This window comes from Mesoplodon bidens (genome assembly GCF_964165515.1).
Source record: "Mesoplodon bidens genome assembly, chromosome: 18".
In the NCBI taxonomy this organism is placed as follows: domain Eukaryota; kingdom Metazoa; phylum Chordata; class Mammalia; order Artiodactyla; family Ziphiidae; genus Mesoplodon; species Mesoplodon bidens.
In genome coordinates this window covers 60,491,701-60,505,826 of record NC_138175.1, presented here as the reverse complement: position 1 = coordinate 60,505,826, position 14,126 = coordinate 60,491,701, and the positions used below count along the sequence as shown (strand labels likewise).

At 57.4% G+C, this 14,126-nt stretch overlaps 1 protein-coding gene across 2 annotated transcripts; it reads right to left on the bottom strand.

Annotated features, from left to right (window-relative positions):
- Positions 1 to 2,257: 2,257 nt before the first annotated feature.
- Positions 2,258 to 6,889, bottom strand: ZNF324 (zinc finger protein 324). Of its 2 annotated transcripts, none has more exons than XM_081217667.1 (4): positions 6,554 to 6,889; positions 4,811 to 4,937; positions 4,368 to 4,484; positions 2,258 to 3,750 (listed from the first exon to the last, which is right to left on the bottom strand). In XM_081217667.1, exons 1-4 carry the CDS (start codon positions 6,581 to 6,583, stop codon positions 2,351 to 2,353), a joined length of 1,674 nt encoding a protein of 557 aa, XP_081073793.1. In that variant the 5' UTR covers positions 6,584 to 6,889; the 3' UTR covers positions 2,258 to 2,350. The 2 variants fall into 2 exon arrangements, with proteins under 2 accessions (XP_081073793.1, XP_081073794.1); XM_081217668.1 differs by lacking the exon at positions 6,554 to 6,889 and adding an exon at positions 6,373 to 6,505.
- Positions 6,890 to 14,126: the final 7,237 nt, after the last annotated feature.

Below are 14,126 nucleotides of genomic sequence, written 5' to 3'. Positions count from 1 at the left end.
CCCACAGGAACAGGGCTGGAGCGTCTGACCACCCCTGGTGCTGGGAGGGTGGACTCGGGGAGGGTGGAGGGAAGGAGGGATAGTAGGGGCCAAGCACACAGGCAGGAGAGGCTCAGTGCAGCAGGAGGAGGCTGCTGGGGAGACAGGATAGAGCACCAGGCCCAGCTTCTGTCCAAGAGGCAAAAAAAGGTTGCAAGTGACTCTCTGGGCATCCACTTGATGTTCAACATTGCTTTGCTCCTGACTCCCATGGGCTCCCTACAATAATAGCCTTCTGTAAGCTCTGTGGGGTTTGTCTGCAGCTCATAGCCATCCACACTGACCCTGAAGTGAGCTGCTCAAGAATCCCTCATGGGGGCCAGCCTGGGGGAAGATGAAATAGGGCGAGGCCAGGGCATGGACCAGGTCAGAGAGAGGATGGGCCCCAAGAGGGGTGCACAATGGCTCAGAGGACCTGCCCTTGAGGAGTCTTGGGGAGCCCGGCCCCGTGTGACTTCTCCCTACCCCCATGTCTCCTTTCCTTGCAGGAACTTGTGAGGTTTCAGGGGTGGAACCGTGCTGGCAGGTGGAGAGTTGGGGGTGTCATGTCTCTGTTCTTTGGCAATGGCAGATACCTGCGAGGTCTTTGAGGTGATTGAACTGGAGCACCCAGTGGGTTAGGGTCAACCTTTCGGGTCTCCACGTGTGCCCCCTGCCTCAGATTCCAAGGCCTGGGTCCACAAAGGCTCATGTCCCAACAGAGCTGCTGCTTGGGGCAGCCTCACCCTGTCCACATCTCCTGGCTGCCAAGGGGACACAGACCTTCAGTGGCCGCAGACAGGCTGCACCTCTACCCTGCGGCCTCTCAAAGGGACCAGGGTCGAAGCCAAGTCCCTGCAGCTGTGTGATGACACGTTTGCATCGTGCTGGGATGAAACCGGTTTCAGGCTGCTACCACTCACGTGTTTTTAAGAAACCTTTATTAGAGAGCCTCTCTGGACTCTGTATTGTTAAAACCTTCTGAACCATGACCTGGAGGCTGAGGCTGTGGACCTACACAGTGCCGTGCAAGAACTTACAACGTCCATCCATTCCAAGCTGTAAGTTCTAGTCTTTACCCCCAGTAAAAACACCATTAACTTCCCTGCGGGTGAGGCCCAAGGTGGAGATGGGGCTGGTCTGTTGAAGGCCACAAGAAGCCAACCAGGCCCCCACCCAACTTGTCTGCCTCAGTGTCCCCACCCTGTGGGTTATGTCACACTGGGGAGGGGATCTTAGGAGGGCGCCACACACAGCCTTAGGTAATGGCAGGCACGTGGCCACTGGACTCCAGAGAACCAAGCAGCCCCATCTTGTCTCCTCTGCGCCTGTTGTTATGGTCACCTCCAGTCAAGGCAGTGGGGATGGAAAGGCTCCTGTATCGCTGACTTTGGTAACGACAGGACGCGGCCGAAGCTGAGGCTTGGACCACACTCTGAGTGCACCAGCACAGCTGGGGAACCATCACTCTCAACCTCCGTCCTTCACCCGGGGACTTCCCGCCTCCACCCTCCTCCACCTCCTGAGGGTCTGCCATGAGCAGGAAGCCAGGCAGGCTTCACCCGGCCCTCAGAGCTGGCAGGCTAAGTGTGGGGGTAAAGCGGTGAGCTCTCTGGATGCTGGGCCAGTGGCCCTGCTGTTGTGCAACTCATGTCCCCTCTCTGTGCCTCAGTCTCCTCATCTGAGAAGTGGGGATACTAGCCACAGCAGCCACCTCACAGAGCTGTCAGGAGAAACTGTGCAGCGCTCAGAACGGGGGCTGGCAGTCGGCACGTATTGGCCCTTACCAAGATGCTGCCTGTCAGGGTGCTGCAGATACCCTCTGCAGGGCTGAATCTTTCCTCTTCCCTAGAGGAGGGAGCTGAGGCTCAGAGCCCAGCCACTTGTCCGAAGCCAGTACCTGCCTCCCCCATGACTTCCTGTCTTCTGGGCCTGTTCCCAGGAAGCCCTGGATGAACTGAGGGCTAGGGAAATACGCTGGGGGTGGGGGTGGGGGTGGGGGTGGAGAGGTTCCACACAGACCCGGCAGGTTGGGTGTGAACCTCAGAAAGTTCTCAGGACCACCGCCGCCCCGCCCAAGCACTTGCCGTTCGCGCGCACAGTCAAAATACGGGCTAACTGGCAGCACCATGCCGGCCTCCCCCGACCTCTGCGCAGCGTGACGGCTTGGGGCTGCAGGAGCTGTGGCCGACAAGAGGCAAATCTTGTCACCACGTGCGGGGGGCACGGCAGTGCACGCGCAGAGCTTCTCCACAGCGTGGCTCTGCAGAGGGCGGGGCCCGCACCCACGGAAGAGACTCACAACAGGCTGGGGAAGGTCGGGGCTGCGACCTCAAGGCTCAGCCGTCTTCGGAACCGTGGCTGGGCCCGAGGCGGCAGTGGGCCCGGCTTCCCTCCCCAGTGTGCCTTCAGACGGTGCCCCGGAAGGAGGCCTGGCCTGGGGGAGCGGGCTGGCCCGGGGCCGCCGCGCTGGCTTCTCACCGGTGTGGAGCCTCTGGTGGTGGAAGAGGGCCGGGCGCTCGCGGAAGGCGCGGCCGCACTGCGCGCACACGAAGGGCTTCTCACCCGTGTGGATGCGTCGGTGGCTGAGCAGCACGGCGCCCTTGGCGAAGGCCTTGCCGCAGTCCGAGCAACGGAAAGGCCGCTCTCCCGTGTGCAGCAGCCGGTGCTGCCTGAGGTTGGAGCTGTGGCTGAAGGCGCGGCCGCACTGCGCGCAGGCGAAGGGCTTCTCGCCGGTGTGCACGCGCCGGTGCTTGAAGAGCGACGAGCCCTGGCTGAAGGCGGCCCCGCAGAGCGCGCAGGCGAACGGCTTCTCGCCCGTGTGCGTGCGCTCGTGCTGGATCAGGTGCGAGTTGCGGCAGAAGCTGCGGCCGCAGCGCGTGCACGCGTAGGGCCGGCCCCCGGCGTGGATCTTGCGGTGCTGGCTGAGGTTGGAGCGGTGGCTGAAGGCCTTGCCGCACTCGGCACAGCGGAAGGCCTTCTCGGCCGTGTGGATGCGCTGGTGACGCACCAGCGACGAGCTGTGCCGGAAGGCCTGGCCGCAGGCCGGGCAGGTGTAGGGCGTCTCTCCGCTGTGGATGCGCTGGTGCTGCGTCAGGTGCGACGTCTGGCTGAAGGCCTTGCCGCACTGCGCGCACTCGTACGGCCGCTCCCCGGTGTGGGTGCGCAGGTGCTTCAGCAGGTCCGAGCTCTTCACAAACACCTTGCTGCACGCCCGGCACTCGAAGGGCTTCTCCCCAGAGAGGAGGCCCGGGCCAGCGTGCAGGGCCTCGCCCAGTTCGGCCCAGCTCGGGGGCTCTGGGACAGCGAGCAGTCTCTGAGGCTCGCGCCAAGCCTCACCCATTCCTCGGTCCCCCTGAGCCTCTGGGGCGCCCGGGAAGGCTCTCCCCGGGGCCTCGCGTGCGTACAGCTTCTGCCGCTCCGATGCCCTCGGCTGCTTGCCTGGCGCAGGGTGGTCAGCGAGGGCCTTCTCCCCGGGTGGGGCCCGCAGAGAAGAGGTCAGCCGCAGGCTGATGCTGGCCTCGCCGCTTTCCCAGTAGATCACAGACACCCCTGTGGGTTTCCTCTCCCGAGAGGGGGACACGCCGCGCCGACCCTCCAGGCTCTTCCCACGCTCAGAGGCACCAGCGCTGGGGAGAACCCTAGTCGGTGCCAGAGGGGGGCCGTCCCGGAACGCCCCTGGCAATGCTGCTTCTCCAGAAACATCTCTGTCCTCTGCCAGATGAAGGGAGCCTGAAGGAGCAGAAACGGTGGACGCCTGGGTCATCCCGACAGGCCGCGTGGGTAGGCAAGGGGGCCCGCGGGACCGGGCGTGGAGGCTGGGGAGAGGAGCAGGGGCCAGACCACCTTCCTGCACGGAGCCCGTCCCCAGGGCGCTCCCCGGGTGGCTTTGCCCCTTACACTGATGGCCTCTGACCGCCTCTCCCCCAGCAGGGTCAACCCCACAAAGGCAGGACCAGGAGCGACCTGGGCAAGGCTGTGTCCCCAGTGCCGCGAGTGGGACTGGCTCTGCAAGTGCTCAGCGATGAACACGTGAACAAATGGCCCCACAGATGAGGTGGTGAGGGAAGCCGGGCAGGGTCTGAGGCCACACAGACTGGCTGAGGGTGGGATTCTGAGCAGGTCTCGCCACGGCCTGGGGGTGGGATTCTGAGCAGGTCTCGCCACGGCCTGGGGGTGGCCCTCGGAGCCCCCTTCAAGGGCAGCCGAAGCCGGAGCCTCCAGAAGAGGCTGATGGTGGGAGGAGTCAGTCGGGTGGGAAGCTGGAGAGCAGAGCGTCCAGGAGGGAAGGTGGACAGAAGCTTGGCCGTAGGTTGGCCCCAAGCTCCCACCCCTGAGCCCCCACTCACCGGGGCTCGGCCTCCTCTGGGCGTTCCTGGCCAGGGTCACGTCCGTCCCACTGAAAACCCAGGGCTCCTCGTCACACTCAAGCTGGACGACCACGCGGGGTCGGGAGACAGAGAGTCCTGTGAGAGAAGACAAGCAAGTGAGGGGTCACCCCCGGCAGATGGCAGGAGTCAGGGCTTCGTGGGCCACGGACGGCATCATCTGTGCAACCAAGGATACCCGAGGTCACATCACAGGGCAGGGCTCTCGGAGCAGCTCGATGGTTCCTGTGAGGAGAACCGTGTTGGCAGCACCAGAAGGGGACTGAGCACAGAGGCACCACAGCTAACAGGGACATTCAGCCAGAGGACATGTGGCTGCTCACAGGCCTCCGGCTGGTAAGAGGTTAGTGCTGGCAGCCTAGCCTGGCAACAAATGAGCTCCCTATGGAGGACCCAGGGCTTACCCAGCGAGGCCAGGAGGGTGAAGTTCTCCAGCATCACACGGCGGTACAGAGCCCTCTGGGCTGCATCCAGGAGCCCCCACTCCTCCCGGGAGAAGTACACAGCCACGTCTTCAAAGGCCATCAGGCCCTAAGAGAGTTGGAAGATGGACATGATCTAAGCTATAGCTGTGTGAACCAAGACCCAGCTCCCTGCCCCAAAGGCTACCTCCGCTCATGTCCCTCAGATGCTCACCCTCTGCCCCCAAGGCTCTGCAGATGGGACTTCCCTCACCTGTCTGGATCCCTCCCCACCACCTTCCCCATCTAGGCCGTAGATGCCTCTTTAACCCCACCTGGCCACTCTACACAAGGCAGCCAGAGGAAGCCCCTGGCCTTCTGCTGGCTGCCACACCAAGGTCAGCCCCTGGTGTCCACTCACTCTCCAGCCTTTGCACAAGCCGAGCCTCCCCGAAGGTGCCCTCATCGCTCTTGCATAAGTAACTGTACAAGTCCCCTCTGCAGAGCCCCCAGGACATGCCCATCCCTATAGGGATGCCCTCTCCTGCTGAACGTGCCTGACGTTTCAAAGCTGCTTTTTGAACCTGAAGGACTGGCTGATCCCCTCCAGTTGCCACAGGGGTGGCCCCAAGGATCCGGCGGGCACACAAGAAGCCATGTCCCTCCTCCCTCCATAGCCAGGCCCCCTCTATCTCCTCCTCACTTGGCTGCCACCTTCCCTTCCCTCAGCCACCTGCCAGACTTCCCCTGAGAGCCCCAGGGACTGCCAGCCATTCCTCACCTCCCTAGAGCCCTAACTGCCCATGCCTATCCCTGGCTGAGTCTGTGAGATGCCCTCTTCCTAAGTTTGATTCCCAGGCTCTCCCTCACTCAGAACATCAGGACTCTGTCCTTGGACACCTACAAATTCTAGGTCCATGTGACACCTCCACTCTGAGACAGCACAGACTTCCCAATTTCCCCTGAAATCGACTTTCCCTTCAAATTCCTTATTTTGTCTACAGCAGCTCCGTTCTTTTTTTCTCTGTCCCATTGAGTGACAGTTGCCACTGGCACAGTCCCAGGGCAAGGATACAATCAAGGGTTTTCAATTTCAGCACCAGCTACCAAATCCTGGCCCCACTGCCTGGGGGAGGACCTGTGAAAGTGCTAGGCAGCTCCGTTCTTTTGCGTGCTCCGGCGGAAAACCTTAGACTGGCCCTTCACGCAGGACACTCCCGCACACCCCGCACTTGATGCATCAGCAGATCTATCCAGAATCCAACGGCTTTTCGCACCTGCACTGCCCGGACTGTGGCAGTAACCTCCTCCCTGCACACCGCCACGCCCCTCTGCTTCTGTTCTCCACTCAACAATAGGTGGAATTCCCTTAAAAACCGTTAACTTAAAGCATGTCCAGTCTCCCGGTGCCCTCGGGATAGTCTTAACTCCTCGGCCTGCCCTTTCAGACATACATATCTTCTCCCCGCCGAGCAGCTCAGTTCCGGAAGTGCCTACACTCAGGCTTCCCTCCCAGCTTTTGCAGACGGGGGACCCTCCCCTTGGAACTTCCTTCCACACCTCACCCCCTTAGCTGCCAGAAGTGGGGATCCCACGCGTGCACTCCCAACCGGCCGGGACAGCAGGGCCTAGGACGAAGCGCGAGGGGAAGACAAGACGTCCAGGTAAAGTGCCTCCCTCGATCGGGGCTCGGGTCAATGAAGGAGGCATCCGGGTGGGTGGGGGCCTGGGGTTCCCGCTACTCACCTGCGCCGGGTCTGTCTGCGCCGCCGCCATCGGAACCTGCAGAACGGTGCGGGCGCTCAGGCTCCGGGCCTCTCTCCCAGTCCGTCAAGGGCGCCGCGTCGGAACGGTGTGGAGGCCGGAGAGCACGTGGCTCGGGGGGGCGCCCACGCCGCACCCCGGGAAACTGAGGCCGGGGACTGGCCGTGGGCCCCTGGACTCGGCTGCCCGTGCCTCGGTTCTCCGCCCGCACGTCCTCCCTGCCCGCACCTCGGGTCTCCAGACCCTTCCGCAAAACCGGCCCCGACGCTGCGCTCTCCGGCCGTCACCGGCGTGGCCCGACGCCGGCAGCCAAGTGACAGTCCCGGACGCCGGAAGTCCAATCTCGCGAGCCCTCATTGGCCCGTGGCGCGCTGCGGACGCACGCGCAGAGCCTTCTGGCTGCCGGCGCGGTAGGCGGAGCGCGCCTGGTCTCCACGGCAACGGCCAAGCGCCGCCGCCGGGGCCGCTGGGAAGTGGAGTCTGCAGCAGCGCCAGGCTTCGGGCTGAGCGTGGGGTGGGGTGCTGGCGGGGCCGTCAGCGCTGCGGGTGAACGCTGAATTGCTGAGGCCCCGGGAGGCCCCCACCCCCACCCCACTGCGCTCAGCGCCCAGCGCAGCACCGAGGACGGAGCACGACGGGGGTCCCATCCCATCCCCGCCTCCTGGGGCCTCGCACCAGGGCTGGGTGTGACCCCCGCGGGTCAGCGTCCCGTTATGGTTGGGAACAGCCCCCACGCCAAGTCGCAAGGCCCTAGCCTAAGTTTTTCTAGCGTCTGAAATCATTCTGAGACTTCCTCCACCATCTGTTTTCTTGGCTCAACTGGGCCGCGCAAAAAGTACTTTCCCAGACGCACTTGTCCCTAGGTCGGCTAGGTCTTGCCTTGCCCCGCACGTCATGGTGTTGATTCCCTGTTCCTTTATTTTGGGGGGAGGGGGCAACCTACATGGGTACGACACATAAAATCAAACGGAAGGGAGGTCTCAATGCAGACTGACTACTGCTGGCAGAGAGTTTTCTCTTTGTTGTTTCACTCTGAGGGTCTTTTTTTTCAGTGTTCTTAGTGCTCATACACAAAATGGGACAGTAGTGGTACCCACCGCACAGGGCTATTGTAAGTTAATATGGAACCAATCTGCGTCGAATTCATTCACTCTGTCTCCCTCCCTGCTTACCTCCCTAGGTAAGTTATAAGTGATTGTTATAACATCTATATCAGCTCTGTCTGCAGTATCACTACTCTTTGTAAATCCTTGTAATGCAAGAGATAACATCAATTTTGGAGTATTTGTGTGTAAATTTTGCTCACTTTGAAATAAATGAAGAAAATCTAATGTATTTGTGGGTAGGGAATGTTTCTTGCCATTCCAGTAAACAAAGAATGTTTGAGTCCCTCCCTGGTGGTCCAGTGGTTAAGACTCCACCCTCCCGATTCAGGGTGCCTGGGTTCATCCCTGGTCAGGGAACTAGGTCCCACATGCTGCAGCTAAGAGCCCACATGCCGTAACTCAAGATCCCGCATGCCGCAACGAAGATCCTGCATGCAGCAATGACTAAGGGCCGGCGCAGACAAATAAATAAATAATTTTTTTAAAAAAAGAATGTTGAAGTCCCACGTGAGGTTCACCTCTAACCCACGTGCCGAGACTAGAACCCAGCCTAAACCCAGATTGGGACTTGAACCCATGGTCTCTTTTTCCGGCCGTGCCACCCGGCATGGGGATCCCAGTTCCCCAACCTGGGATCAGAGCCACACCCGCTGTAGTGAAAACGTGGAATCTTAACCACTGGACTGCCAGGGAAGTCCAAACCCCCAGTATTTTTTTTTTTTTTTTTTTTTTTTTTCTGTATGCGGGCCTCTCACTGTTGTGGCCTCTCCCGTTGCGGAGCACAGGCTCCGGACGCGCAGGCCCAACGGCCATGGCTCACGGGCCCAACCGCTCCGCGGCATGTGGGATCTTCCCAGACCGGGGCACGAACCCGTGTCCCCTGCATCGGCAGGCGGACTCTCAACCACTGCGCCACCAGGGAAGCCCAAACCCCCAGTATTTTTTTAAAAATGTATTTCTTGTATTTATTTATTTTTGGCTGTGTTGGGTCTTTGTTGCTGGGCGCGGGCTTTCTCTAGTTGCGGTGAGTGGGGCTACCCTTCGTTGTGGTGCGCGGGCTTCTCATTGCGGTGGCTTCTCTTGTTGGGGAGTGTGGGCTCTAGGCGCGTGGGCTCAGTAGTTGTGGCTCACGGGCTCTAGAGCGGAGGCTCAGTAGTTGTGGTGCACGGGCTTAGTTGCTCCGCGGCATGTGGGATCTTCCCGGACCAGGGCTCGGACTCGTGTTCCCTGCATTGGCAGACGGATTCTTAACCAATGCGCTACCAGGGAAGCCCCAACCCCCCCGTATTTTAACTGAGATGACACATCTGGTCTCAGGACTTAATGAAGCTCAGGTCGTGTTTCATCGCAGAAAGAATTCAGTGAGATACAAAGTGATAGGTAAGAAATGGATTTATTGAGACAGATACATATTCCATAGATAGAATGCGGTCTGTCTCAAAGGGTGAGAACAGCCTTGGGAGAAACACACTCCACAGAGTGTGGGCCATCTCAGAAGGTGAGAGGTCCCGAAATATGGGGTGGTTAGTTTTTATGGGCTGGGTAATTTAATAGACTAATGAGAGGGAGGATTATTTCAAGTATTTCAGGGGAAGGGGTGGAGACTTCCAGGAATTGGGCTGCCACCCACTTTTTGACCTTTTATGGTTGGCCTCAGAACTGTTATGGCACTGGTGAGTGTGCCATTTCGCTAATGTATCACAGCGAGCATAAAATGAGTCTCAAGGTCCACTGGAAGTTGAGTCTTCTGCCATCTTGGACCTAGTTGGTTCTAAGCAGTCTTCGTCATGTCCTATGTGGGTCATTCTTTTAAAGGTTGTGCCCTGCCCACTTCCCTCCTGTTTCAGAGGGACCAGCATGTGCCAAGGCTTGGAGGCAAGCCTGCAGGCGGGCATTCAGGAAACCTGAAGTTCTTTACTTCTGGTGGGACCAGAAAAGCCTTAGGGGAGAAGGATTCATGCTAGGCCTTTATCCTGGGGGGGTGAGGGGTGGGATCTGGGGAGGTGTGTGATAGAGAAGTGACCTGATCTGATTTGACAAGAATTCCCTTTGGCTTCCATGTGGAGAAGGGATGGGGGGCTGGGTGAAGGTGGAGGTGGCTGGGCCCATCTTGGGCCTCCACATCTGACACACTCCCTTTTCCCACTCTTGCGGTCAGACCCTTTAATTCAGCCTCCCCTTCCTGGTCAGCAGAATAATGCCCCCCACAAAGGTGTCCATGGAATTATTCCTGGGTGTGTCACAAGACCACACTTGTGAAGAAGTCCCAACTCCCCAGGGCCACCATCAGGCCCGGAGGGGAGGAGGGGTACTGTCTGGGCAGAGTGTGTCTGTACCAGTGGGGTTAGTATCACAGGCCAGGACCACCAGGCAGCCCCTGAAAGCCGGAAAGCCCACCCCAGTGACACCTGTGCACCCATCTTCAAAGACACCTGGCTGCAGTACCTGAGGAAGCCGTGTACCTAGGGACACGGGGCAGAGGCTCCCGGTTCAGCCCAAGCCTCTGCTAACACCAGAAGCAGCTGAAGGTGGGGCTCCATGCAGAGCCCCTCCCCAGTGGGGAGAAGCCCCGGGGGCTCTAATTGCGTGGTAGCCAGGAAGTGACCCGCTCTGACCAAAGGCCCCACAAAGTGTCTGCTGGCCAGCTCAGGGAAGCTGCTCTGCGTCATGGCCAGGTTAGGTCTGCCCTGGGCACCTGTAACGTCCCGGGGGCAACTCCTCACCTCACCTCCGACTGCTCCGGACTGTGTGGCCATAAAGCCGCGCTGGTTACGTCACCTCTGCGCTAGGGCTATGGCCCTGGAGGCAGAGAACAGACATGGGTCGCTGCCAGCCTGCACAGGGGTCAGATTCTCGGAGGCAACAGCAAGGTCCACCTGCGTCGGAGGCTGGGCTGGGAGGGCAGCGGGGGGCACTCTGGCCTCCTGGGGTCCAAGGGGTCTTTGCTGCTTCAAGTCCTCCAGGGAAAGAACTGTGGCCAGGAGTTCAGAGTTACCTGTGTGCACAGAGCTTACCTGAGGCGGAAGTAGATGACCTCAGGGGTACAGTGGTCTGAGAGAATAAGGAAGCAGGGCCCTCATCCCAGGCGCGTCTCAGGGTGGCCACCAGCTGAAGATGAAGCATCTTTCTGTGCCCGGCCAGAAAAACCAGATCCCTGTAGTCAGGCTCACCACTACAGACCGACAGGGGCAGGTCAGAACTCTATGTAGATGGGAATGATGAGGCATAGGTAACGGGGAATGGGGGAGGCCAGAGCCCAGTAGGCAAGGCACCGTCTTTGAGACCTGCAGGGGCCAAACTCGTATCTACAATGGCCGAGGTCACTTTCTGAGCAGATAAAGTTGTCCTGTATTCTGCAGTCTTCTAAGCCATGTTCTTGAGAGTTGTCACCCCTCCAGCCAAAACCCAGGGAGGCTTCTGTTGCCCAGGCTGGGTTCCCAGTGACTTTAGCAAACATGACCTTCACGGCTGTCCAGTGTCAGGCCAGAGGCATGGCTGGCCCAACCTAGCGCAGAGAAGGGAAGCCGGAAATTAAACTCGGTGTTGGGATCTTCTGTCGTGTGTGTTCCCTGGAGGAGCTAGAGCTTCAGATTTCTTTGTCAAAACTTCTGCTTTTATAATTTTGGCACCTGCTTTATTTTATTGTTTTGGCCGCGCTGTACGGTATGCAGGATCTTACTTCCCTGACCAGGGATCAAACCCGTGTGCCCTGCAGTGGAAGCACAGAGTCTTAACCACTGGACTGCCAGGCAAGCCCCAGCACCTGTTTTAAAATATCTAATAGCCATGTGAGTTCAATGTGGTAAGCAGAATCATGGTCCTCCAAAGACGCCCACATCCTAATCCTCAGAACCTGTTAATATGTTACCTGACATGGCCCACTTTATGGATTAAGTTAAGGATCTTGAGATGGGAAGAATATCCAGGATTGTCTGGGTGAGTCCAGCATAATCACATGAGCCCTTGAAAGCAGAGAAACATAACACAAATTATTAAAAATTTCTGGATGTCATAAGTCTGACACTTGTGTCAGCTACTCTAAAATCAAGGAATCGGGACTTTCTTGGTGGTCCAGTGGCTAAGACCCTGCACTCCCAATGCAGGGGGCCCGGGTTCGACCCCTGGTCAGGGAACTAAATCCCACATGCCACAACTAAGAGTTCACATGCCACAACTAAAGATCCTGCGCGTAGCAACGAAAATACTGTGTGCCGCAACTAAGACCCGGTGCAGCCAAATAAATAAATAAATATTTAAATATTAAAAAAAAATCAGGGCTTCCCTGGTGGCTCAGTTGTTCGGAGTCCGCCTGCCGATGCAGGGGACGCGGGTTCGTGCCCCGGTCTGGGAGGATCCCACATGCTGCAGAGCAGCTGGGCCCATGAGCCATGGCCGCTGGGCCTGTGCGTCTGGAGCCTGTGCTCCGCGGTGGTGAGAGGCCCGCGTACCGCAAAAAAAAAAAAAAAAAAAAAATCAAGGCATCAGCAGGACTGTGTTGCTTCTGGGGACCCTGGGGAAGAATGGGTTCCCTTGCCTCTTCCAGACTCCACAGTCTGCCAGCATTCCTTGGCTTGTGGCTCTTTCTGTCTTCAAAGCCAGCAACGGCAACTTCTTTCTCACATTGCATCACCCTTACTCAAATCTCTCTCCATCTCCACCGCATCCCTCTTCCACTTTTAAGGACCCTTGTGATTACATTGTTTCATCTCACCCTCCCAACCTCAGATAATCCAGAATGATCTCCACATTTCAAGGTCAGCTGATTATCAACCGTAATTCCATCTTTCATTTTAATTCCCCCTTGCCCTGTAACATAACATATTTACATGCTCCGGAGATTAGGTCCTGGACATCTTGAGGGGAGGAGAAGGCATTAGTCTGCCTACCATGAGCATACTTTAAAAAAAAAAATTTAAACATTGCCTACCTGGCTACTCGTTAAGTCAAGAATGAATAAAAATAATAAGAGCTGGCAAAAAAAAAGAATGAGTGCATTTTATATTCACATATTGAGGGATGGGGAAGTCATTCTGGCTTATACATGATTTGACTTTTTTATGCTAACTAAAACAGCCTGTTTGTGGCCTATCAAAAACACATGGTTCGGGCCTCCCTGGTGGCGCAGTGGTTGAGAGTCCGCCTGCCGATGCAGGGGATACGGGTTCGTGCCCCGGTCTGGGAGGATCCCATATGCCGCGGAGCGGCTGGGCCCGTGAGCCATGGCCGCTGAGCCTGCGCATCCGGAGCCTGTGCTCCGCAACGGGAGAGGCCACAACAGTGAGAGGCCCGCGTACCGCAAAAAAAAAAAAAAAAAAAAAAAAACACATGGTACATCTGCTGTAATCATTAAAGAAAAGGGTGCATTGACCAGAAGTAAAGAATGTCCATGTTAAAAATAAAGTTTAGGGGCCTTCCCTGGTGGCGCAGTGGTTGGGAGTCTGCCTGCCGATGCAGGGGACGTGGGTTCGTGCCCCGGTCTGGGAAGATCCTACATGCTGCGGAGCGGCTGGGCCTGTGAGCCATGGCTGCTGAGCCTGCGTGTCCGGAGCCTGTGCTCCGCAACGGGAGAGGCCACAGCAGTGAAAGGCCCGCGTACCGAAAATAAATAAATAAATAAAGTTTAAATGCCTCCCTTCCTGGGATGCCAATGCTGGTATTCCTTCAATAATAAGACTAGCTTCTTCTCAAGGCCATATTGACTGTGTGCATGCTGACCTGTTTTTTTTGTTTTTTTTTTTTTAAACCTTGAAGGAATGCATCCTTGACCTGTCTGATGTTCTTTGTTCTGACAAGAACAAATGTGCCATGCTTCAGTGAAGCAGTTCCTCAGAGTTATCTGAGAGGCTGTCTTCTGGGCTATAGTCCTCAGTTTGGCTCAAATAAAACTGTCTTCTATCCCTAGTAGAGATTGTTTATTGATTACTTCCAGCGACAGTGTCAACAAGCATTCTGTAGACAGGCATCTCTCACTTGCCCTCCCTGGCAGTGCATGTAAGAGCCTTGGGATGATGATGCTCGTGACAGTAAGGACAATCACAACACTAGCTCTCTCATACATGTAGCACCGCGTGCCTGGCCCTGTGCTAAGCACTTTTCATGTCACCTCTCATGAGGAAAGTTGTGGTATTTTCCAAATTTTGTCACAGGACTTTGAATTAGACCTGATTCTTTGAATTTAGAGCATCAGAATCTCCAGAAGGGCTTGTCAGGCTCATCCCTGTTGGGGGTGGGGACAAGAATTTGCATTTCTAGCCAGTTCCCCAGTGATGCTGATTCAGGGACCACAGTTTGGGGACCACTGGATTAGAGAGACATTTAAGGTTACTAAACAAAGTCTCCATGAGGAAGATAGTATTTTTACTTGACACTCTCAAAGGCAACACGTGGTTCCCCAGGGGCCTCCTCACGGCTGGTTGTCCGAGGCCCAGGACACGGGTCACTTGCTGGAC

Coding starts and splice junctions, on each gene's coding strand:
- ZNF324 (XM_081217667.1), bottom strand. CDS start 6,583: ATGGCGGCGGCGCAGACAGACCCGGCGCAG. Junction 4,938..6,553: donor CGCAGACAGACCCGGCGCAG/GTGAGTAGCGGG, acceptor CAACTCTCTTAG/GGCCTGATGGCCTTTGAAGA. Junction 4,485..4,810: donor CACCCTCCTGGCCTCGCTGG/GTAAGCCCTGGG, acceptor CTTCTCTCACAG/GACTCTCTGTCTCCCGACCC.